This window comes from Mastigoproctus giganteus, chromosome 3 (genome assembly GCF_048544385.1).
Source record: "Mastigoproctus giganteus isolate SK-2022 chromosome 3, ASM4854438v1, whole genome shotgun sequence".
Lineage (NCBI taxonomy): Eukaryota > Metazoa > Arthropoda > Arachnida > Uropygi > Thelyphonidae > Mastigoproctus > Mastigoproctus giganteus.
The window spans coordinates 103,675,823-103,702,523 of NC_143577.1; the positions used below are offsets into that span (position 1 = coordinate 103,675,823).

General features: G+C 36.8%; 1 protein-coding gene across 3 annotated transcripts in view; it reads right to left on the reverse strand.

Annotated features, from left to right (window-relative positions):
- Nucleotides 1–26,701, reverse strand: part of LOC150088195 (ankyrin repeat domain-containing protein 17-like) — a 1,023,061-nt gene that overhangs the window by 790,061 nt on the left and 206,299 nt on the right. For all 3 annotated transcript variants that reach the window (XM_090369376.1, XM_090369375.1, XM_090369377.1), the window contains exon 8: nt 22,574–22,763. In XM_090369376.1, the coding sequence (XP_090225502.1) occupies nt 22,574–22,763 (190 nt within the window). The remainder of the gene's footprint in view (nt 1–22,573; nt 22,764–26,701) is intronic.

Genomic DNA, 26,701 nt, shown 5'->3' on the forward strand with positions numbered 1-26,701 from the left:
GAAGGTTTAACAGTATCTCAAATTTGGCTTCTTAGTTCTGACTGTGAATAAATTTCTCCAGGTTTGGATTGGATTTCTCTGGTGCATTAGCAGCAGGGCTATTATGCACCTTTCTCCAAGTACTAACATACTTAAGGTCCCAAAATGAGCCCCACAATGGCCTAATCTGTCAAGAGCTGTTCATGGGACTAATTCCCTTTGTGCACTCACAGTAAGGTTGATGATGGTATTAGCCCCATCAAAACAACACAGCAGCACCTTCAAAAAAGAAGGTACAAAGTGTTCTGGTATAACATAGGCCCTCGGATAAAAAAAAAAAGCAAAATCTCTTTCCCCATTCACAAAAACAAACCAGGCACAGTTTGCTTCAAAAAAAATTTGAAACTCACACTGTTTAAAAAACCTACAGCCACAGTTCTAGATTTTAATCCTAAAGCCTAACCTATCAAAATGATAGTTTACATGCAGAGCTTCAGGTGTCATGCATTCAGTGAAGACTGGTAAAAATTAGTTTTTTCACAGAAATTCCAATCCATGAAAATGTCATAAACCAGCATTTCTGTGAAAAAGGAATAAAACTTTTGCACAAATAAACCTTAACCTTCACAATTAAGGAACGTCATGAAACCTCTTAAGCAAATCATATTCCATGAAAAATTTCATTGCCTTTCAAAAAGTTTCAGCCCCTGCTCAAAAAATCAAGACATCATAAGCATGGCTTTTGTACCATGTCTCTGATTTCATTACATCTCAGGAATGGTATCCTGGAAGCTTACCCTGGACAACATTATGATCACAATTCAAAGCATTCTGCAAAAAACACTATAATGATGAGAGCCTAAAATAATCACTAAAGTTAGTACAGCAATATTTTATTGGACACTGTTCTGTGACAGAAGAGTGTCTGTAGATTAGTGACAGTTCACTAATGTGTCACTAATACATAATAAATAACTTCTATAAATAACAACAGTTCTATTTCTTTAATATCAGTTATTACAAAACATCTCTGTAAGAGTATTTTATGGCAATACTACGTAAATCTATTGCTATTCTTTCCCAATACATTTTCTTTTCTAGACTTTCACCCACCCAGATCACAAAATGCAATGTTTAAATTATTTATTCATCCACAGTCATACTGAATTACAAGTATGGCCAAAAAACAGGTAACTATGCGTGTGTGTTTAGTCTACTTAGATGACAAATTTATTTACATACTTTTTACAGAATGACTTAAATAATATTGTTGAAAAATTGTTGTAGTAAGATCATTTTCTACTATAGCTAATACAAATGCATACCTCAACTACTTATTCTGTTGCTTTCTATTAACAAATAAAACAGTCTAAATTTTGAATTTAATGATAACCAGGAAAACGCATCATAAAATTTTGCTGAAATACTGACTTGGATTTAAATACTTTTATAACAGAAAGCAGAGAAATTGCGACAACTAAAAGTGCACAAAGCACATGGGGCTGATGAAACCTAGCAAACAAGATGCTAGAATAGCTCATGCAGAAATTTGCCATTAGGTTGTAAGATGACCAACTGTCCCAAATGGAGGCACAGTCCCTTTTTTTTTTTTTATCATTTGTCCCTCTTTTTCAGAAATTCTTTATTTAAACTCAAATTTGAAATATAAAAAATGAGAATTAAGGAAAATTTTCTCATATTGCTCCTATAGAACAGTGAGAGGTGGATTTTCCTTCAGTTCATTTACCCTCCATTCCTGCATTTCCTCAAACTCTCCATACTCATCTTGCACTGAGCCACCCGAGTTTATAGCCACAAGATGGCAGGAACTGCTTGAACTCATTATCCCTGAGAGCACTTCGTCTCTCACACAGACCCTTTATTATATTTTAAGATAATATTCAACCTTCCCAAAAGCTTTAGCAAGATGAAGGAAAAAGTTTTGAGTGACTGGTATAGAGCGTGTACAGTCATTCACCAGAATTGTTCCATTCCACATCCTTCTTTACCTGTATTACAGTGGTGCCTATGGCATTTGCCATATCTGCTATACCCTAGTTATGGGTCTCATCACCAGCCTTCTCTTGAGTGTCAGTGAAGAAATAACAGTAGTGTTGAGATTCGGAAGTGACCCTGAATTCGTAACAGCTCATTTTTTTGAGTGCCCTGGTGCATTTTCTAAAATTAGTAAAATTTTAAAGTCGATATTCTTTTTCTTTGTGTATCTTTCTATATCAGGCACAAAACAGTTAAAAATCCAATTTTCAAGATCGATTAATTTAAAGATCGGTTAATTAACATTGGTTTTGTCATGTAATCACTTGACGCATTACTACAACACAGTAGAGTAATTCTGCCTTTAGAAACTTTGAATCCAGGAGCTGTTTTTTTTTTTTTTTTTTTCATTTTTCGATATATAAGTGCGTTTTGGCATTTTTTTCCAGTTTAACCCAAATTCATCTGCATTGAATACCTGGTCTGCACTATATCCACCTTCTTCAATCATTTTTAAAAGTTCTTCTAGGAATTTTCGGGCAGCATCTACATCTGCTGATGCCGATTCTCCTTGGAGCTGAAAATTATGCAAATAAAATCGCTTTTTAAAATTTTCGAACCAGCCCTTAGTGGCACAAAATTCATGCTGAGAGCTTTCTTCTGAGAAATCTTGTTCAAGTTCTTTTAAATATTGATAAATTTTGAGGGCTTTTTGTTTAATAAGGTTTCCACTCAAAGGCATTTTCTTGTGAGTGCAATCTTCAATCCAAACCATTAGAGATTTCTCCATTTTTTCCATTAAAATATCGCGTACACGAGCAACGTGCTTTGCACTTATCATTGACCCAGCAATAACACTATCTCTGCTTTTCTGCTCATTTTGTTTGATTGTACGAATTGTTGATTCATTTAAATTCAAAGTCCTTGCAACAACTCCTTGTTTTTCTCCATTTTTCAATCGATACAAGATTTTAATTTTTAATTCAAAAGAAATGAATTTTCTTTTCAATATTGGTTTTTTTTCCTTCTTTTGCAGTTTTGGTGGCCATTACTATAAAAAATAAATTTTTTATTTGCCAAAGGGTATTCCTCGAACAAGTTCACTATTTATAACTACTTGCGCAACAATTAACTCTTTTATAAGGTAAAAAATTGGCACTACACAAAAAAAATTTATGTATGTACTTGTGTGTTTCCCCTTATATAAATTTGGTTCTGGCAACTACACCCGTTATACGAGCAGACACAAATTTAACGAACATAAAAGTTTGATTTTTAAGTCGCATGGTAAAAGTGTGTGAAAAGAAGCGATACAACAATTTGTAGATTGTGTTATATTGAAACCACGACCATGTCATACAAGGGTAGCCACAATTTATAAACCGCGTTATATCAAAAATGCATTATATAGGTACCGCGTTATACGAGGGTTACCTGTATACAGTTTACTGAATAGCGAGACTACTTTGTTTGATTTTTAAGTCTCGTGGTAAAAGTGTGTGAAAAGAAGCGATACAACAATTTGTAGATCACGTTATATCAAAACCACGACTGTATCATACAAGGGTCGCCACAATTTATAAACCGCGTTATATCGAAACCATGTTGTATAGGTACCGCGTTATACGAGGGTTACCTGTATACAGTTTACTGAATAGCAAGACTACTACAAAAGTAACAAAGGCACCTGGCAGAATTCATACTTTTTGTAAAATGGAAAGTCAAGCAAGAAAAGTTAGGATACGTTGCAGGGAGTGTTACAAGAAAATTTCTGAAAACTACAAAAGCAACAAAGGCACCTGGCAGAAATTATACTTTTTGTAAAATGGAAGATCAAGCAAAGAAAGTTAGGAAACTTTGCAGTGAATGTTATAAGAAAATTTCTGAAAAAGAAGGAAAGAAAGCAGCAGACTGGAATGCAAAAAAAGTTAACACACGATGTCAAGATTGTGAAAATCAACCCGCTTTGTGTCTAGAATGCTTCAACATAATTCACTGTAAACAAAAATAATTATATTTGAAATAGAAACTGTCAACTGTTGGTTCCTTTTCTATTCTAACTGCTATGATTTTATATACCCCCACTCAAACCTCAATAAATAAAAAATATTGATCAGGGTAATTACCCAAAACAGTTATATTATCTTGTCTATAAATCAGAGTGCCATCGAAGATAAGCATAGGAGCAGAAGAATCCTTTATTATGAGATATAAGTTGGGACTGAGTCTTAGAAGGATCAAAATCAACTGTTATCTTTTCCCCACTGGAGAATTAACTGGATATTAGCATTTAAAAATCTGGTAGTTGATATTTGAGAACCCCAGTGGCTCACATTTTTGCTAGTATGGGCTTGGCACACCCAAGATCCTGATTGTTCTTCATTCTTCTTCTATCATCATTCTTCTCTTTCTTTGAGATTCCCTTCTCACACTCTCTCTCTCTCTCTCTCGCGCGGAGTAATTCAGATTTTTTTTTTTTTTTTTTTTTTGTTGGCTAGTGCAACATAAGCCTCAGACTTCCTTCCACCATACAGCTAATAATAATAATAAGTTGAGGTTGTTTATGCAGGGTAAGGTTTCACAAACTGGAAGGTGGATGACAATGTGCTGTCATCAGCAAAACTATGGGTAGGATTTCTAGCCAATGGAAGAAGGCCATTAATATACAAGAAGAAAAGAGTGGGAGAAACACCTGAACCAGTATTAGAAGACAACCATCTACCGTCACCTGCAGTGAGCAGTCAGATAGAAAAATTGGATACCCAATTACAAAAAACCCGTTTGCAAATCATAAGATAGAAGCTTATTTATAAAACCTTTATGCTAAACCCGATAAAAAGCCTCTGAACCGTCAAGAACAACTGCTTGAGTTTCACCCAATGTTTCCACTGAATTTGCCATAGATGGGTAGCAAGCCAGTATATCACTAGTGGATCGACACTGACGGAATCATTATTGGCGATCATTGTTCAGATGCAAAGTTTCTAGATAATTTAAGAGCTGGCGATTGATTTCTGCATTACTTTAGAAAGAATAGAAGAAAATGCAATAGGACTACAATTGGATGGGATTTGTCACCCTTTTTAAGGAATTGGATATTATGAGAAAATCTGAATGCAGAAGAGAAAAACACCTTTGCAATAGGAAATTTAAAAAAAAAAAAAAAAAAAAAAGGGCGACACACAAAAGGAGTAAGCTCGGGAGTGCAGGTATTGAGAAGGAGTGAAGAAATTCAGGACCTGAATCTTTTCATCAAGGTTGTTAAAATCCTTTTCAAGAAAGATCACAGCAGGCATTGAATGATTGTACTGGGAATGGTAGGAAGTGGTTTACCAAGTCATCAATACATGAGTTAGTAGAGAAGGTATGATGTTAGAAAGTGGGCTTTATCATTGGCTGAAGTCGCAATAGAACCGTCTAGTTTTGAAAGAGGTGAGACTAGACACGGGCAAAAGTTGCGCCAAATAGCTTTGGCAAGAGACCAGAATGCTTGACTAACATTTGGACAAGAATTAAGTTTTCTAGTCTTAGTCTGTTCGAAATATATATTTTTCGTGTACATTCACACATGAGGAACATTTTGCGTGAGGGGAAGTTAGAATAATATCAAATTCCAACCGGGAGCTAAATGAATTTGATAACTGAAAGGACAGTGGAAGAGAAATAATTGAAGTTTAACATAAAAAAGGCACTTGGGGTGAATGGAATTTATCCAATAATATTAATCGAGGCAGCAAAAGAGGTGACCAATCCCCTGGTGAAAATTATGAGTGTGCATCCTGAAGGATTCAGGAGAGGTCCCTATGGACTGTATATGTGAAAATGTATCTCCAATTCATAAATGGGGATCAGAAAGTGACATGAGTAATTATAGACCTATCAGATTAACATCATTTCCAAAGAACATTAACGAGTAACTGGTTAAAGAAGTAAAGCAGGACCATCTGGAAAGGCATGATTACTTCAATTGTTTTTGGAAGATCTTCCAAAATATTGTTGACCCTAATTGCAAATAGGGCTGGACTCAATATGGAACCCTGTGGGACACTCTTCTTGAATGTGGGATGCTGACAGCATGTTTTTATATTGGACTTGAAATGTACGTAATTTTAAAAATTTCTGAATTATTAAAGGGAGGTAACCTCTCAGCCCCAACTGAGGCATATCATTAATAACACCATGATGCCACGTGGTGTCAAATGCTTTATGAATATCCAGGTTGACCATTACTAGATGTTGTCTCCTGACGTAGGCATTACAAATGTTGGATTCAATTTTTACAAGTAAATCTAGGGTGGAGCTGCTTTTACGGAAGCCATATTGGTGATCAGAAAATAGATTTTGGGAGTCTAGAATCCAGGTGAGCCTCTTATGCACCATCCTTTCAAAGATTTTGCCCAAACAGTTTGTCAATGATATTTGGTCTAATTCTGAACTAGAGAAGGATCTTTGCCTGGTTTTGGAACAGCACAAATATAGGAATGATGCCATGACAGACGATATGTATTTTCTGAGAAGATCCAGTTATAAAAGAGTAATAGCATTTAGAGATCGGCTTCACATAGATGCTTCAGCATACTATAGTGAATGCCGTCTGGTCCTGCTGCACTGTTCAGGGATTTGCTCAAAGGTTCTTTGAGCTCAGCTAAAGTAAACGGCTGTTTATATGCAGTCAAGTTGAAAAATTAAATTTATGATGTTCTTCAACCGTTTTAATGTGTTGAAAGGTCACATAAGAGGAAGAGGCAGAAATGTTATAAAAAGATTCTGCTAAAGCATTTGCAATGACAGTAGGAGAGGATAAGTCCTGCCCATTGCATTGTATTATCGGAGATTGCAGCGGTAGAAATTTCCCATTGAGAGCTTGTACGTATTTTTTTTCCAAATAATTTGAGTTTCAGTATTTTTGTTAATAGTTGAGGCGAAGTTAATCCTGGAGTCACGTTTTACTTTCTTCCTAATTTGTCTTGCTTCAGCTCTAAGTTTTTTTGTAAATAATTAGGTTGGCAGTAGTTGGAAATTTGCAAAACTGGTTCCAGGCATGGTTTTTTTTTCCCCGTTTCACTTTGGAGCATTCTTCATTCCACCACTGATTTTAGTGTACATGCTTGTGCTGATCAGATTTTGGAATGTAAATTTCTGCTGCAGATAATATATGACAGGTAATGTGATCGGTTACGTCATCAATATTTTGTTGTACATATAAGTTGTCAAGTAAGACACAAGATGAATAGTTTTCCAGTCTGCTTTATGAAAATTCCAAGAAGTACAGCCTTCAGGACATGACATCATCTGTGTTTGCATTGAAATGATGATAGGAAAATGGTCACTGTGGAATGGATCACTTAGCACTAACCATTCCATGCTTGGAAAAAGAGACGCTGAACATATATGAATAAGTCTATGGCTGATGTAGTACCTGTAGGTAGTTGGATATGAGCTGGTGAACCAGAATTTAACAGTGTCAGGTTATGGTTATCCAGGAATGTTTCTATTAATTGGCCACTCCTATCCGTGGTGGAAGATCCCCACAATGGATGGTGACCATTGAAATCACCAAGTAAACAGACTGCAGGTGGAAGTTGTGTGATAAGATTTATTTGAGGAAGATTGATCTGACTGTTTTTTTTTCTGAGAAGGTTTCTGTGTGCTTAGTTTTGATTTTTCATTTCTGGAAAAGGCTGGATATCCTATATCCATAGTATCATTAGCATGTAACTAGTACTATGTCGTCATCTGACTGAACCTCCATTTCCATGTTGATATTTCATGGTTTCACTTTTTTCTGATTTTCAACAGTAGATGATTTCGTTGTTTCAGGCAATGTTGATACAGCATCAGTTGGGATACTGATCGGTGTGTTTGCTGGTTTCACTGATTGTAGGTTTCTTATTGTAAGTTAGCACAGTTTGGGTCCAGGTGGCAAAGGAAATAATTGGTTCTGGGAAGACATCTGTTTGGGTTGCAGATGAGCGGCTGTTTTTGTGACCAATGCATATGATCGGCTAGGCATGGTTAGCAGTATTTGCTTTCTTGCTTCAGGGAATGTGACTTTATGTTCCACTTTATACTTCTGTATTCTTTCCCTGTTTTCCAAAGGCCACATGCTTTAGAAAATGCAGGATGGCTTCCTTTACAATTTTGGGCAAGTGGGAGTGGAAGCTGTAAAGTCTCCTTGGAGCTACAAAATAGGGCACACAGCATTGCTTCGGCATGGTTTCTGAGAATAGCCGTACTTCTGACACTTAAAGCAGCAAATGGGATTTAGGATGTAAGGTCGAATATTGCAGTTTAAGTAACCTGCTTTAACAAAAGATGGGAGATTCGGAGTACTGAATGTCAAAATAATGGACCTGGTTGGTAGTAGGTTGCCATCTTTTTTTTTGTCGTAATTCTCCGTACACGAGTCACTTTTTGTTCCCTAAGTTCTTGTATTATGTCTTCTTCAGACACATTTAGTAAGCTCCATTCGCTGATAACTCCTTTAGAGATGTTCAGTGTTATTGGCTGTTCCTTACACTGGAACATTGTTAAAAGTTGTTAATTTTAATAATTTTTTCTGAGTGACTTGGCTTGGTAGCCAATCAGAAGGTCTCCAGATTGGAGACGTTTAACCATTTTAGGAGATCCAACAACCGATTCTAAACATTTCTGTATTAGAAAAGGCGATAGCTTGCCAAAAGGTTGTGTGGATAGTGAATGCATTATGAGAAATGTTGGCATGTCTGTAGTTTGTTTTTCTGTCCGTAGTCTCTTCAGATGATTCAAGTCATGCTCTGAGTCAGTGTTAACAAGTCTGGAGCCTGTGGGCTCTAGTGGTGAATATGCATCGCAATCCATCACTGCTCCTTTTAGCCCTGGAAGAGGGAATTCCTTCTCCCAGGATACCAGCCCCACCACGTAGAGGCAGGAGCAATGCCAACCAGTAACCAAGTGATTAGCAGAAGAGGAAAGCAGTACGTTGCTAGCGGTGAAGCAGTGACATTGCTCAGCGAGGAAAGCAGTAACGTTGGAGGGTTTATCAAAGCACTAGTACTCGCCCTAGGAAAAATGCTAGAAAATCGCACTAGAAAGATCACTTGGCAACTGTCGCTTGGCACTCGGGGCCAAGAAGAGTTGAACCACATAGTTCGTAATTTAACTTATCTCAAAAGGAAGTGGTACTCCTTACATTTTAGGAAGGCTAAAGGATGGCTGAGTGGCACTCAGCCATCCTTTGATATGTAGCAGTTTGTTTGTTTGTTATTTGGAGCATTAGCAACTAAGGCCCTATTGCCGCGGGGATAGGCGGTGGTCATTCCCTGACCTTTTCGCATCCTCCGTATTTGGTAGTCACGGGCTCAAACCCCGGTCTAATCAAGAAGCGTGTGCTACACACTGCTGCTCCTGCCCACCTGGCTATGGAGGCACGATATGTAGCAGTAATTTGCCATTAATGTCACAATGCTCCAATTTGTACAACAGTCTTTTAAGTGCACATTTATCAAAAGCTTTCCTGAAGTCCAAGTATATGATATCAAAAATTATTTTCATCCAGTTCCTTTATTACTGCATTATAATATTCAATCAAATTGGTTAGACAAGAACATCACTTAAAAAATCCATGCTGTGACTGCAATATAACTGAATTCCTCTCTAGATGGTTCTGCATTACTTCCTTAACCAGTGACTCCATTATCTTCCCTAGAACAAAAGTCAAGCTAACACATCTATAATTACTCCTATCATTTTTTTATCCTGAAATTGGCAAGTAAAGGTTTACTTACCAATTATCTGCCTCCTTCAATAAAACTCAACAGACTGCATCAACCCCAAATGCCTTTTTTACATTTAGCTTCAGCAATTTCTCTTCTACCTTCCTTTCAGTTATTACAAAATCATTCAGCTCCCAGTTGGAATCTGACACGCTTCTCACATTGCCATCCCTAAAACATTTCTCATGTGCGAATGAAGATTCAAAAAAAGTTTGTCAGCAATCTGAGAAGAATTAACAGTAAAACCGTCATATTGAGTAGACTAACACTGACTTCCAAAGTTTGCATCAGTAAAGAGGTCTATGCTGCTTATCGTTCCATTCTTTATCAGAGAATTCTAGTAATCTGCTTTAACTTGCCTAACCCCCTTTGTTACTTGATTGCGGACTAGTATATCTAATGTAGGCTTCTGTATTACCTGATAATTTATATGCATACCATAGATTTTTCTTCTGTGCCATGAGACTCATCACTTTATCTGAAGCCCATTTATGTCCAAGCCTTGAACAGCATGTCTTAGTTGGTATAGAAAGCCTAGTAGCTTCCACAATTACATCTCTAAATGCTTCTCATTTAGAATTTGCTGTCGGTGACTTCATGGTCTCACTGAATAGAATTTAAAAATTCTATGCAGCTGTTTCCCTTAATTTAGAAGTGGAATCAACCAAAAAATTGGTTCAAGAACCACTGTTTCTGATTTTCATAAATGACATTAACAATGTCAAAATTGCAGATGATGTGAAGATAAGGAACATGGTTAACGATCAGCACCAATCAATGCTTTTTCAGGATTACTTAGATAGGGATGGTCAGAGAAGTGGCAGCAAAATGCAAGGTCTTGCATTTGAGGAACAGTAATCCCAAAACTTATACACTTGGAGGGGTTGAATTAAAAATAGCAGAAGAAGAAATGGATTTGGGAGTTACGATATATGGAGAGGGGTAGGACATGTCCATGATTGATGATTTATAGAACATTTGCATTGTAGAGATAGGGAAGTTATTATCACAGTTTCCCACGCGTAACACTTGTCATGCATGGAATACTGTGTCCAAGTACAACACCACACCTAAAAAAAAAACAGACATTGGGCTTTATGGGTCCAGAGGTAGGCAACGTACTTAATCTGAAAAATGGCACACTTATGAGTAAAGACTTTAAATATGCATGCTAAAAGCTTAGAAACTAGGTAGCTTAGAAAAAATCTCATTGAAGTCTATAAGTCTCTCCAGAAAGTACAAAACTGAATGAAGGCAAAATTTTCAGTTACAAATGATTTCAGAACTAGGGAGCATAAATTCAAATCAGGCATGGGGATACCTTGAATAAATTGGAAGGTTAGCTGGATAGTTTCCTAGATGAAGAGGGAAACAAACTAGAAGTTTATTTTTTATTTATTTTTAATATTATTTTTTGTTGATTGTTTCTTATTTTTTATTTTTGCTACTGCAGCAAAAGCCGGTGGATTCCTTGTGCTATAGGGCTAATACTAATAAAGCCACAATTCCTGTTGGATAGTACTACATCCAAGGTCGTAGAGAATGAAAAAAGCCCAAGAGAAATTGGAAGAGACCTAGGAGAAAATGTCCGGCATGAGGCACTCTGAGCAGCGCCAAAAGACGCTAACAACAGTATACAGGAATTTTACCAGCAGAGATACATCATATAAGATAATAATTAATACTAATCTTGAGAACCTCATATAGGCTTGGAAACCACAATTTATGAAAGATGTGAATAGATGTAATGGGTAGAGAAAAGGACAAGATCAAACAGGGCACCCTTACTAAGAACGACTTGAGTTCTCTAAATTGCAGCATCTAGGTTCCTGCAAGAAGACCTGATTCAAGTGTTTAATATGTTCATTGCCACCTAAATGTGAGAGGACTCGTTCAATGTGCCATAATTTTCAGAATGTTCGGCAGGGTCAACATTCCAACATCCCCAGTATCCCAAAAATTCATATGCAATGGTTGAAAATTAAGTTTGGAAATTAATACTAAAAGCAAACACTTATTTTTGTGGTGAGCTGTAAATCAGAACAAACCTTCAATTTCATAAAAAGTTTACTAATGCATGAGTACATAAACTAACATCAATACAGCAAAGTAAGTGCATCCAGTTGATGCTGGTGGACAATGCAGTGAGTCTGTTTGGTGTGAAATGTATAAATTTGATGAACTTGAGGTATTGCTCAAAACATCAAAGGTGGATATCGTTGGAATATCAGAGATGTGGTGTTACACAGAAATAAGGAATGCAGAACTGGAATTTGGGGAGTACAATGTCTACAGAAAGGATACACAAGATAGGAAGGGAGAAGCGGTTATGCTATTAGTTAAAAAACACATAAAATCCAAGGAAGTGAAGCCAGTCGACATCAGGGAGGAAAGTGCAGTGTTGAGTCAGTTTGGTGTGACATAAGCATTGGGAGATCAAAATTGAGAGTAGGAGTGTGCAACAGGTCTATTGACTCTGATGAGTATAATAAAAAACTGTACAGGGAAATAGAGTGGACCAGTACATCAGAGAGTCTTATAATGGGGGATTTTAATTTCCCAGATATTGACTGGTATTTGTGAGTTGGTCACTCACACACTAGCAAGACTTTTGTGGATTTATTGGATGATTGTTTTCTACATCAGCATGTACAGGAGGCAACTAGAGGGAGTAATACTCTTGATTTGATTATCAGTAGTGATTCTTCATGCATTAAAAATCTGCAGGAAAATGAACCACTAGGTGGCAGTAATCACAGTGTGCTGAAGTGGGATTTACTCAAAGAGGTAACTACCATTAGGGGTAAAGGGAAGGGTTATTGCTTTCGTAAAGGCGACTACGATCGTCTGAGACAGCATATAAATTCTATACAATGGGACCAACTGAAGATGTTACCAACAGCAAATTCAAAATGGGAAGCATTCAAAGAACTTATCTTGGAAGCTACTAGGCTTTACATACCAACTAAGAAATACTGTTCAAGGCTTAGGCCTAAATGGATGTCAGATGAACTAATGAGACATACGACAGAGAAGAAAAATGCATGGGATGCATATAAATTAACACATGACACAGAAGCCTATGACAGATACAAGTTGATCGGTAACCAAGTTACAAAGGAGGCTAGGCAGGCAAAGGCAGATTACTAGAAATCATTGGCAAGGGATGCAAAGAAAAACAGCAAAGAGTTCTTTACTTACGTAAACACTAGAAGGAAGAGGTGAATCAGATTGGTCCACTTGATATCGATGGGTCAACTGTTGATGATTATGCTCAGGTAGCTAACAAACTAAATGAATATTTTGCATCGACATTCACACATGAGGAGTTATTCAGCGAGGGGATTGCCAGAGGTGTATTCAACTCTGGCAGTAAGCTAGATAATCTTGTAATAACTGGGTGTAAAGTGGAGGAGAAATTGTTGAAGATAAACACAAGAAAGGCACCTGGGGTGGATCTATCCAGTTATATTAAAGGAGGCAGCAAAGGAAGTAAGCAAACTCTTAGCCGTAATTATGACAGCTTCCTTAGACTCGGGGGAGGTACCCACAGACAGGAGATGTGCAAATGCGACCCCAATTCACAAAGGAGGATCAAAGGCCAACACAAGTAATTATAGACCTGTGAGTTTAACTTCTGTTCCAGGAAAATTAATGGAGGCACTGGTTAAAGAAGCACTGCAGGATCATCTAGACAAGACTTCAGTTACAGATCGGACACAGCATGGTTTTGTTAAGGGGGAAGTCTTGACTGACCAATTTGATTGGATACTATGATGCAGTCACAAAAGCACTGGATGTAGGGAAAAACTTTGATATTATATACTTGGATCTTAGAAAGGTTTTGGATACTGTTGCAAATGGAAGACTGCTGCACAAATTGGAGCAGTGTGGCATTGGAGGCAAATTGCTGCTATGGATAAAGGGGTGGTTGAGGGGGAGAAGACAGAGAGTGGTAATCAACGGACACTGCTCATCGTGGACTAATGTTATTAGTGGAGTCCCTCAGGGTTCAGTGTTGGGTCCATTATTGTTTTCGGTAATTGTAAACTATATTGATGATGGTATATCAAGCTTAATGTCCAAGTTTGCAGATGATACGAAGGTTGGCAGGTTTGTTCAGGACACTAATGACCGTACGCTGCTGCAATAGGATCTAGAAAAGTTGAGCAGATGGGCTGAGAGGTGGCAAATGAAGTTTAACATTGACAAATGTAAAGTACTACATATGGGAAACAGCAATCCCAGAGCAACGTATCAACTCTGTGGTACTACACTGACAGTGGTAGAGAATAAAACGGACCTGGGGGTAATTGTGTAGGCAGATATTAAGTTTTCTGAGCAGTGCAGACGGTCTGCAAGTGTAGCTCATAGTGTCTTGTCAATGATATACAGGAATTTTTCTTGCAGGGATAAGGTGGTGACTATTCCCTTGTAAAAGGCAATGGTCAGGCCACACTTGAGTACTGTATACAGGTCTGGAGGCCTAATTTCAAGAAGGACGTAGAGCTGCTGGAACGAGTACAGAGAAGGGCAACAAGATTAGTGAATGGAACAAAGGGGTGCTCTTATGAAGAAAGGCTTAAGTTTTGCAAATTACAGTGTCTGGAGACTAGGCACCAGCGAGGTGATCTGATAGAGGTATATAAATCCTTGAATTGTGTGAGCATGCTCAATGCTGATGGGATTCTTCCTCTTGCTCAGAATAAACACCTGAGAGGGTATAAATTCAAATTGAGAGAAGACAGATGTAGGATAGACGTGCGGAAATTTGCCTTTACCCAGCGGGTAGTTGGCTGGTGGAACAGACTTTCATCCCTTGTTGTGGAAGTTGATATCCTAAATAAATTTAAGGCTCAGCTGGACAGGTATTTCGAACGAATGAAGGGGTGAAGTGGAAGTGTCTTTTTTTTTTTTGCTGATGCTGCATAAGCTTGCTTTCTTGCATCATATGGCCTCTACTAATGCTAATAGCACTGGGAAAGGGAAAATGAGAGTAGGTGTGTGTTATAGACCTAATGAATCTGATGAGTATAATGAACAATTGTACAGAGAAATAGAGTGGGCCAGTAAATCAGGATGTCTCATAATGGGAGATTTTAACTTTCCAGATATTGACTGGAACTTGTGGATTGGTCACTAGCACACCAGCAAGACTTTTGTGGATTTATTGGATGTCTGTTTTCTACAGCAACATGTTCGAGAGGCAACCAGAGGGAGTAATACTCTTGATCTGATTATCAGTAGTGATTCTTCATGCATTAAAAATCTGCAGATAAAAGAACTACTGGGCGACAGTGATCACAATGTATTGATGTGGGAATTATTTAAAGATGTTACTACCATCACAGCTAAAGTGAAGAGCTTTTGCTTTCGTAAAGGTGACTACAGAGGTCTCAGACAGTTTTTAAATTCTGTAAATCCTGTACTGATGATATTAATGGGATGAATTCTAAATGGGAAGCCTTCGGGGACTTAATTTTGGAGGCTACTAAGTTTTCATTCCAGAAATACTGTTCAAGGTTTAGGCCTAAATGGATGTCAGATGAATTAATGAGGCTAGTGGCAGAGAAGAATGTATGCGATGCAAATAAAGTAGTAGTAGTAGTGGCATGTGATGCAAGAAAGCAAGTGTATGAGCTTATGCAGCATCAGCCAAAAAAAAAAAAAAACACCCCATTCCCTTCAAATGCCTGTCCAGTTCCTCCTTAAATTTATTCAACCTATCAACTTCCACAACGACAGATGGAAGTTTGTTCCAGCAGTTAACCACCCGCCGGCTAAAGACAAATTTCCGCACATCTATTTTACATCTGTCCTTTCTTAATTTGAATTTGTGCCCCCTTAAGTTCGTAATCTGAAGTGGAAGGATCCCAATCAGATCCCATCAAGCATTACTGAAAAGCATTAGTGCTTTTTTCAGTGCTATTTATGCTTATAATTGTAAAACTAGCGAACATGTTAAGGCTTTAAGTAGGTTTAGTAAACTAAATGCCAATGGAATTTAGTTCACTCAACCTTTCTCAGATCAACATCTTTCTCAGCTGGCACAAAGAGGTAGACTAAATTTAAACTGAAAAAGGATGGCTGCAGGATAAATGTTAGAAAATTTGCTTTCAGCCAGGGTGAAGTTTACTGTTGGAAGAAACTTCAATATATGGTATGACAGTTTGAATAAAATTAAAATTTATATGGCACACAGAAGTAGACATAAATTTAATCTGAACAGGATGGTTGCAGGACAGATGTGAGAAAATTTGCTTTCAGTCTGAGAGTAATTGACTGCTAGAACAAACTTTAATATATGGTATGACAGTTTGAATAAATTTAAAAATAAGGCTGTAAAAAAGTTATAAGATGATGGGAAAATAAAATAAGTGTAGTATGGTTTCACATTCGCTTTGAAGAACCAAAGTGGATGCACTTTGTTGATGTATTTTGAAGAGAAAGCAATATTTTTGAATTTTCTTTTTCTTTGATATAAAGCTGCCCTAATATGAAAACTTAAAATATTTTCATATAGTATTTGCAGAACATATACAGTCGGAATTCCATATAACGAAATCGATTGTACGCTTTTCAACAGTGAAAAATACTGTATTAATATATTCAGAAATACAGTAAAATATAGGAAATAAATCAGAAATAAGTGGGAATGAATAAATTTTCTAAATTTTAAAACAATTTATTAATACACACATATTAAGAAATGACAACTTACATGTTGCGGACAATATATTAGTACTCTTTTAAGAATGATTTCATAAAATATTTTTTTGTTGTACACCGGATTTTACTGTACATCGTTCATAAAAATGTTCACATTTGTTTCACTCAAATATAATTTCTTCACAGTGAAGGCCTCGACCCAAAGTTTCAAATGCTGCCAACATTTCATGTTTGGAAGGTTTAATATTGCCGTCATTGCCCTCATCGTCAATACTGTCATTAATTGTTTGAATACTCTCCAAGTAGCTGAATATCTGAGTGACTCCAAAATGTTAGAATCACTCAGAATTCAGCTGCCATGATATCATTACCAACTCCTAAAAATTATTCAAGAACAATTTCTGCAATGATCAAACCTCTTGCTTGGAGTTCTTCCCAAGATTGCTCAATGTCTTGTAGCAGTTCATCCCTCTCATCGCTGTTAATTGGCATTTTAAGCAAAATCTGCTTTTTCAAAACAATTATTCTTAATCATTTTCTGTCACATCTTGACTTCACACTTTTGCCAACTATGATATGCACATCCACAAATCTTTAACAGAATCTATAGGTTGGTTTCTATTCTTGGTATAATTTTTTTCAAGGTATAATTTTATTAATTTTTTTTTAGTATAATTTTTTCAGTTCAGTAGTGCATTTTCAAATTCTTGATAATGCCTTGATCCATTAACTGCAGTTTAGACAAGGTATTCGGAGGAAAGAAAACAAGTTTCACACTTGTAACTTTCAAAATTTCAGAATGAAGGTGGGCAGGGCAATTGTAGACAATCAAAGCGATTTTTCTGTTTCTTTCGTCATCTTTCTAACGAAATTTAAAATCCACTGTTCAAAAATTTCACTTGTCATCCAAGCTTTTTTGTTGTGGTTCAACTGTACACCTTTGAAAAATTGTAATCCTTTGAAACATTTTACTTTCGCCTATTACCAAAAGCTTCAGGTTTCCATTACCAGCTATATTTGCACCAACCAAGAATGCAATTCTCTCCTTACTATTTTTACCACTATCACATTTAGAAGTCAGTGTCTTGTTCAGCAAATAAGATCTGTTTCATCAACGTTGAATATGACTTTGGGCTCTTAGTTCTCCATAATTTTTTTAAAAACTGTTTCTTTCCGATGAGTACAGCCTTCTTCAATTACATCCCCACTTTCACAAGAAATAACCTTTTCAAGTCAGTCATGGCACTTCCATTTTTTCCACTATACTCAAGGATTTCCTCTTAGACAATGTAAGGTTACTTGCACAGCAGCGAAAACAAAACTGATTTAGGAACCACTTGTATCTACCATAGAGAGACAGGTGAAATTTAATGAAATTTCACCTGTCTGTGTGGATGACTCTTTCTGCAAAACAACAGATGAATTTCCAGGATAAAGTAAAATCACTCTCTCCTAATTCTCTAATAGGGTGCTTAAAACAGAAAACAGGTTGACCAGAGCCAATGTCCGTGTCGGGATTATGCCTTAATCTTTGCCAATATGCTGTGGACACGTAGGTACCAGTTGACCAGCGCAACTTCTCGGTACAGTAAAGGCTTTACGGGCACCACTAAATTGTGGAATGCTCTAAAGATGATTAAATCCTTTCTATTAAAAGCTAAAGTGTTTATTTCTTAAACCTTTTAGCTCTTAATTACTGCTTTCAACAGCATCAGCTCTATTGCCTAAAGGCCAGAGGTGCAACCAATGTGTACCCAGATCTCTCAAAATCAGTTCATTATATGGAAACTATTTTCAATGTAATGATCAAGGGAAAATCAAAAAAGTTAGCTATACGGAAGTTCGTTAAAGAGAGGTCCAACTGTATTTGTAATCAAAAAACCTTTGATAAAATGAAATTACAAATCTAAGGTACTTTCATAGGACAGATGAGCAGCAGCAATATCTTTTAAAGGACTACAGCGTTTAAGAATGACATTAAATAAAGAAAATTTGGAAGACATTATACAGGCAATTATGCCTATCATTCCCTCAATATACAGGTTTCTTTACAATCCACAAGTGGTCATCTTATCTAATGGTTTATGATATACATTCTGTAAATTTGACCGTCAATCTAGACATTACTTCCCAAACCCCACACATTAGAAACTATTCAATTGGATCATTGCAGTTGTCATAATTTCTCAAAAAGGCAAATTATTGACAACAGTCCTTGAGGTTGTCAATAATTTGTGAAACATTCCCTCAAGATAGGCCAGACAAGCTGTACTTGTTACCTGGGAGTCCAAAACACTGATGGAACTGAGATTCGGGTGACACTCAAGTCAAGAGGACCAAATTGTGGAGAAGTCCGGACGGTCTGTAACAGCCACATCTGCTTGCACCTTCACGATAGTGGGACTGTTAGTAATCCTGGGTATAACTCCATGCACAAGCACACTGTGGGTGACCACCCAGGTGTGAGCCAACGTAAGCGGGGTTAAGGTGTGGCACCCACACCACATGGAGAAATGCCGCCCCTCTGTGTTACCAGGCAATACTAGGGGGTAGATGACTCATCAACCGGTGCAATACCATCACTTTGCTTATTGGAGGCTTGAAATGGTGGAACCCATGTTTAGTCTCTAGAGCTAAATTAAGGTCAACCCTTCCCCATCTCTTCCATCATGCAGTATGACTGATGACTTTGAAGGTTATGATGAACATCATGGCGAGATCCAATCTTCCTTACATTTTGAGGGTACAGTTCTAAAATGGTATTCGCAGGCCGAACACTAGTTAGTACACTGGACCGAACCTATATGTAACTCTTTAGGAGGCTTCCGGATCAGCTGGTGTATACCACTACTACCATTACTCTGCCAGATAGTGACTGTAGGGAGTCCGAGTAGTGTGTATGCAGGGGGCATTGTCGAGGCCATGTTATGTCAAGGATCTGGGTATATTCTTACCATGTGTATGCCATATCCAAAAATTTCATTACTTCATACAGCATGTCCCACCAATTTTTCTTACTATTGTCAAATGAATTGTCAAACTAACAGAGTAAGCTTATCTGCAAAAATATCTAAACTTCCCAAACAGTTCCTAGTTCATTTTACAAATATACGTGGTCTCAATTCTAATCTCAACGATGTCTCCATATCCACTTGTTGTCTGCCACACCCCCATGTACTTTTTCTGACAGAATTTCAGTTATCGGTTGATTCAGCTACTGCTCACTCACTTGTCCAAATTATTTGCTTTATGATTCCTTTCGCCTCAAAGATGGTACTTGTGTATATGTCCATTCCGATATTCCCTGTTAGAGACTTGGCTTAAAATCTCTTTACCTCATTCTGTCAAATTCATCTGTTGTCTCTACCGTTCTCCTAACTCAACTAATCACTTAGAGCTCTTTGACTTTCTCCAGTGCAACTTTCCTAACAGTGAAGTAATTTTCCTTGGTGATTTTAATGTTCACAACTCAAGTTGGCTTCGGTTTTCTAGTCACACTGACCCAGCTGTTCGAGATGCTGAGGCTTTTGCAATTACTAATGACCTTGCCCAGATTGTTTATTTACCTACAATACTACCGGACAATCCTAACCATATAGCCAACACACTTGATCTTTTTCTCACAAACAACCCTTCTAAGTATAGGGTCAAAGTGAGTGGTCCTTTAGGCACCTCAGATCACAACTTGGTGATTGTCTCTTGTCCAATGGAGCCTTTATCTCATGGCTATTCCCAACCTCGTATTGTTTGCCATTACAAGAATGCAAAATGGGATGACCTGCGAGATTTCATTTCTTCTTTTCCTTGGTCGGATTACTGTTTCAAAACTTCTGATGTCAACGTTTGCTCAGATCGTGTCAGTGAAATTATTCTTGTTGGAATGGAATCCTTTATCCCACACTCCACTTTAAAATCTCGTCCTTTATCTAAACCTTGGTTTTCCAATAAATGTGCTAAGGCTGTTCAAGAGAAGAATGTTGCATACCATAACTGGCTTGTTTCCAATTCTTCAGTTTCATTTTCTGCCTACACCAAACCTCACAACAATTGTAAAGCAATTATTAATCAGTCCAAACTAGATTTCAAACAGGCTAAGAGTAGCAAACTTGCTTCTTGCCCTAATGGTAGCCAAGCATTCTGGTCTCTTGCCAAAGCTATTTGCTGCAACTTTTGCCCATCTCTGCTCCCACCTCTATCAAAACCAGATGGTTCTGTTGTCACTTCAGCCAAGGATAAATCTGACCTGCTAGCATCCCATTTTTCTTCCAACTCATGTATTAAGGATTTTGGAAAAACACCTTCCGCCATTCCCATCATGCTCCATTCAATGCCTCATGTGGTCTTCCATCAAAAAGATGTCAGAAGGATTTTGATGCTAAGAAAGTTCCAAGTCCTGATGCTATTTCTCCACTTGTGCTTAAAACCTGTGCTCCTGAACTTGCTCCTGTTCTTTGCCGCTTTTTAACTTTCTTATTCTAAAGGTGTTTTCCCTTCTACTTGGAAATTTGCTTATATCCAGCCAGTTCCTAAAAAGGGTGACAAATCAGTCCCATCCAATTATCATCCCATTGAAATTACTTCTACTCTTTCTAAAGTAATGGAGAAATCAATTAATTGCGAACTCTTAAACTACCTAAAAAAAACCTTCTGTCTGATCAATGATCACCAGTATGGATTCCATCGATGTTGATCCAATGGTGATATTCTTGCTTATGTTATCCATTTATGGACAAATTCAATGGAAAAGTTCAGTGATACACAAGCAGTTGCTCTTGACATCTCAAAGGCTTTCGATCTTGTTTGGCATAAAGGTCTAAACAAGCTTCCATCTTATGGTTTGTCAACTGTTTTTTATAACTGGCTATCCAGTTTTCTCTCTGTTAACTCACTGGGGTGATGGTAGATGGCTCTCTGTCTTCTAACTAATGCTGGTGTCCCCCCCAAAGGTTCAGTTCTTTCCCCCACTCTTTTCCTCTTGTATATTAATGACCTTATTCCATTGACTGGAAATCCTATCCATAGTTTTGCCGATGATAGCACATTGCATTCTACTTTCCATTTTGAGAAATCTTACCCTGCTCAATCAGCTTCAACTTCTCACATATCCACTACCAATTCCTAAAATGCCGATCTCCGGGTAATTCTCCATTGGGGCAAAGACAACTTAATTGATTTCAATCCTTCTAAAACTCAGTCTTGTCTTATCTCTCGCAAAAAAGGATTCTTTTACTCCTATGCTCACCTTTGGTGACACTGATTTCTAGGCAAAATGATATGTCTCTTTTGGGGATTACGCTGACTTCTAATCTCTCTTGGCAGAAGCACATTACAAATATTGCTTCCTCTGCATCTAAAAAACTTGGTTTTCTCTTTCGTTCTCGGCATTACTTTTCTTCCAAACAGCTGCTCACTCTGTATAAGTCGCAAATCCGCCCTACCATGAAATATTGTTCCCACATCTGGGCCAGTGCCCCCAAAACCTCTCTCAGCCTTCTAGATTCCATTCAGAAGAGGACATTAGGTTAATTAATGACACATCTCTAACTGTCTCTTTCCACTCGCTGTCTCATAGACGTACTGTTTCTGCTGCATGCCTTTTCTACAGATACTTCCATGGGTACTGTGCTTCTGAATTGGCTTCTATAATTCCCGCACTCTCTTTCAAAACAGTCCGAATACATGCCACCACAAGCCAACGTCAATTTACTGTCCAACTTCAAACTCACAGAACCAACTTTTCATCTTCCTCGTTTATTCATTCAACTGCCGTTTTATGGAACCTTCCTTCATACATATTTCCTGAAAATTACAGATTACAGAAGTTCAAGTCTAATGTCAACAAATATTATCTTTTATCTTCTCTACCTCCAACACAAGCACGGTACTAAGTACTATAGGTTTTATACCTCTCGTGTTTGGGGTTTTCATTTTTTAAAAAAATCCATTTCAAGAACACATTTTTTTGGGAAATTAATGACCTATTAAAAAATTAATCTTATTGTCAATATTTTTTTACAATAGTGGTATCAAATGATGTCAGTATATTATACATGTAGATATACTCTTCGACCTCTCAACTTTACAGATTCTTTATAATTCTTAGTCATAAAATATAGAAAATCTTCTAGGATTAAGTAAGATGATTCTTTTAGTCAAAAACAACCAAATGCTTTTACCTTGACTGAGGAGAAGTGCAACCATCTCTTCGTGTCCCTCCCTGGCAGCTTCCATAAGAGGAGTATAACCTTCATCATTAACTTCTTCTATATTAGCTCCCCTTTCAAGCAATAACATTGCTAGTTCAACATGGCCACCACATGCTGCCAGTGTGAGAGGTGATTCAAAACTATCAGCTGGCATGTTCACCTGAAACATTCAAGAATATCTTTTCACTTCAGTAATTATATACACACACTGTTGCATATAATTCATTATAAAAAAAATAACTGTCTATTGTAAATACAAAGCTACTAATCCAAATGCAAGTATGGATATATATGGATGCATATATATATATATATATATATATATATACAGCAGGCCCCCGTTATAATGTGGTTCGCTTTACGCTGATTCGCTATAACGCTGTTCTTATATTATAACCCGTATCTGACTATAATGCTGTCACAGATCACTAGAACGCTCTTTTACAGATTACATTTTTGACATATTAACGAAATCGTTTCATTTGATGGAGTCGATAGCTTGAAAATGAATAGCAAAACAGTATTAAAACGTTTCCCACGCCGACTTTAGAAATTTTCCCACGCATAGTAAAATTTTCTTGCAAGCTAATTTAGTTTCAGTACAGTGACTTGTAACGTAGTTGCGCGATCAACATTTTAAAAAATGATCAAGTATATTGCTTGTAATATTTGCGTTATATGCATTTATCCGAAGTCTGGTCATCACTCAGTAGAGTATTAGACATCGTGCGTAACGGAAAGTTTACTTGAACATTGTATCGTAATTAATTCAACCAACGCAGTTACATTTTCGAAGAGCTAATAATGACTGATAGGAATGAAAAAGCAACAACGTCTGGGCGCAGTACGAAGACTATAAATGTAAGAAAAAGACTGAATTCGAAAAGTAAATTAGACGTTTTGAAGCGAATCGATTCCGGTCAACGACAAACGGATGTCTGCCATAATTTAGGACTTGCACCTTTAACAGTAAGAACAATTATAAAAAAATAAAGAATTAATTTTTGCAGCGGGAAAGATAGCTGTTCCACTGCAAGCAACTAGGACTAGGCCGGCTATTAGGATTAAAATGGAAAGACTTTAATTTTATTGAAGATAATATTCCAATGCAGAATTCAGTTAAGTTAAATATTAAAAAGAGAGAGAAAGAGATTAGCCAATATGATGATCTGAAGAAAACTCGCCTAAAAAAAAAAAAAAATGTGGAATCATTTAAAACTGGTAAGGGCTGGTTGAATAGATTTAAAATCCAGGGAGAAGCCGCAAGTGCAGATCAAGGAGCCGAAACTTTCAAAAAAGAACTTTTGTTAAAATTATTGAAGAGGGGTATTATGTGTTATACTTCTCAATAAGTTTTTAACATAGATGAAGCAGGACTTTTGTGGAAACGAATGCCTAAAAGAAGTTTCATATTGAAAGAAGAAAAAACATGCTAGGTTTCAAAGCGGTGAAGGATCGGTTGACTTTATTGTTGGTTTTAACGCTGCGGGGGATTAAAATTAATACCCCTTTTAGTTTATTTGGAAGAGGGCCAAAGTTCAACTCAAAATCCACACATTTTTCATGATTAAATTCATCAATTAAATTAAATTCATTATTTTAATTGGAATTTTAAATTTACTTTTGATATGCAAGTAGTTACCACATAATTATACGTATGCAATGCAGAATATGTTATATGTGCAAATATTTGAATATTAAATATTTTGACCAACGTTTGTGCATCTTTTCATTACTGTTTATTATTCATTAGGAAATATCCTATGGCACTGACCGCAGCTCACAAATACATATGTTACCTTATGGGAAAGCGGTGCTCGCTTAGCTTTTGATTTTTTTTATTTGATTTGGTAGTTGTTGGCGCATCGGCTTCTGTGGCCATATTGCACCTCCCAAGGTTTTTTTTGCAGTACTTTGATCCAAGCCCGAGGCGGGAATCGAACCCGCGACCTTTGGGTTGCCGGGCAGGTACTTTACCCACTCGGCTAGCCCGGTCGGCGCTCGCTTAGCGCGGATTCACTTAGCACTCTGTTTTTCCGGAACGAATGATCAGCGTTAAGCGGGGGTCACCTGTATATATATATTTTTTTTTATTTTTTTTTTATTTGAGGAGCCAGGCGTGTGAATGTAAATATACATTTTGATAAAAATTCAACAAATTACATTCATATAATAAAGTCTCCCTTAAAACTCAACAGATGATGCTACTGACTGTCAACTGTATTTACATATTTATGATTTCATATTTATGTCAGTTTCAAAGAACAGGGCATGCCTTTCCAACAAAATTGAGACTATATAAGCTCACAAACCGAAATTGATGAAACTAAATTAAATTTTAATATAATATATAAAAATAATATATTATAATATAATATACTGTAATGTGTACACAATATATGTAATTTTATTTTTTAACAATAATACCACTCTAACATTCAGCTATAAAGTTAAATTAGACCAAAAATTGGTACAGTAAGATCATTTACATAATGAGCTTTTTTTCTCCCCCCCCCCCCCCCCAAACCTTTAAAAACTTCCAAATTCCTTGAAAAAATTCACTTGGAGTTGCACATGTGATCCACCAACTAGCAAAATTGATAAATGTTACCATTTTTGATTATATTAATTATAAAAACTAATTAAAACAAAATTCTCTTTTATCTGCATTTTACCTACACTCATTCATTTTCTCTAAGATAATGGAAATGTAAGGTGATAACAGATGAACATAAGGGATGATTATCCCATTGTATATGGTAATAGTCAGGCAACATTGAATACTGCATACAGGTCTGGAGGCCTCATTTTAGGAAGGATGTAGGCTGCTGGAACAGTAGCTCTACATCCTTCTGGAAGGGTAATGATATTGGTGTGAGGAATAAAGAGATGCTCTTACCACGAAAGGCTTTAGTTTTGCAAATTGCAGCATCGGGAGACCAGGCACATGTGAGGTGATTCGATTGAGGTGTTTAAGGCTTTGAATGGTTTGAGCAAACTCACTGCTGATGGGATTTTTCTTCTTGCTTAGACTAAACAATGATAAGTCTAAGTACCCGCTTTATGAGTTCCCAGGTTTACAAGTTTTTTTTTCTCTCAAGTATCAACAAAATCAAAAATATGAACATTAATTGCAAAAAATGAATGCTAAACATTGACAAATACCGCATTTTACACCAACTTCATAGTTATACAATAGTGTACCCCTCGCTTTACGATATTAATCTGTTCCAGAGGCACCATCGTATCGTGAAAATATCGTAATGTGAACCCAATAATACATTGTTTTTTTGGTTATTCATTCCAAGACCTTAGAAGTTGAAGTTTTCGCTTATCTCTGTAAAAGGTCATTTTTTAATGAAAATTGTATTCAAATCATTAAAATACTTTCATTGTAATCATAAGTTCATAAGAATCAATTTTGAATGCCTTTGTGATATTTTTCTAGAGCACATTTCTGGATTTCAGCCACCATAAAACAGTAAACACAATTTGCAATTTCCAGTTTATGTGGCTTTTCTGTTAATGCAAACAATTATAAACAGTTAGTAAACTTGATGTTATTGCATTTGCAAAAATACTGATTGCTGAAATTGTATGGGTTTTTACATTATTATGGTGAAATGTGTTTTCCCTTCACTGAAATCTTCAATTATACGAAAAACAATTTTTCAGAATTTTCTCTACATTTCTTTATTCCAAGATTGGTTTTTCCGATCAATTTGTGCCTCAAGTAAAACAATATTGTGAAGATAAAAAAATATTCCTTTTTGGATGATTCTGATTTTAGATAATGCACCTGGCCACCTACCATTTCTGCAACATCACCATCCTAAAATAAATTTTTTGCCACCAAATGCGACACCACTTTTGCAGCCAACGGACCAGACGTTATTTAAACATTTAAAGTGCATTATCTTTGGGAGACATTTAACATGTTAATAAATGCAACGGATAAGGTCCAGCTGTTAAAGAATTTTGGAAAGAATTCCATATTTTAAATGCAATTAAAATAATACAATAACCCTGGAACAAAATTGCAGAGAAGAACTTGAAGGATATTTGGAATAAAATGTGTCCTCAGTTTATTGATAATTT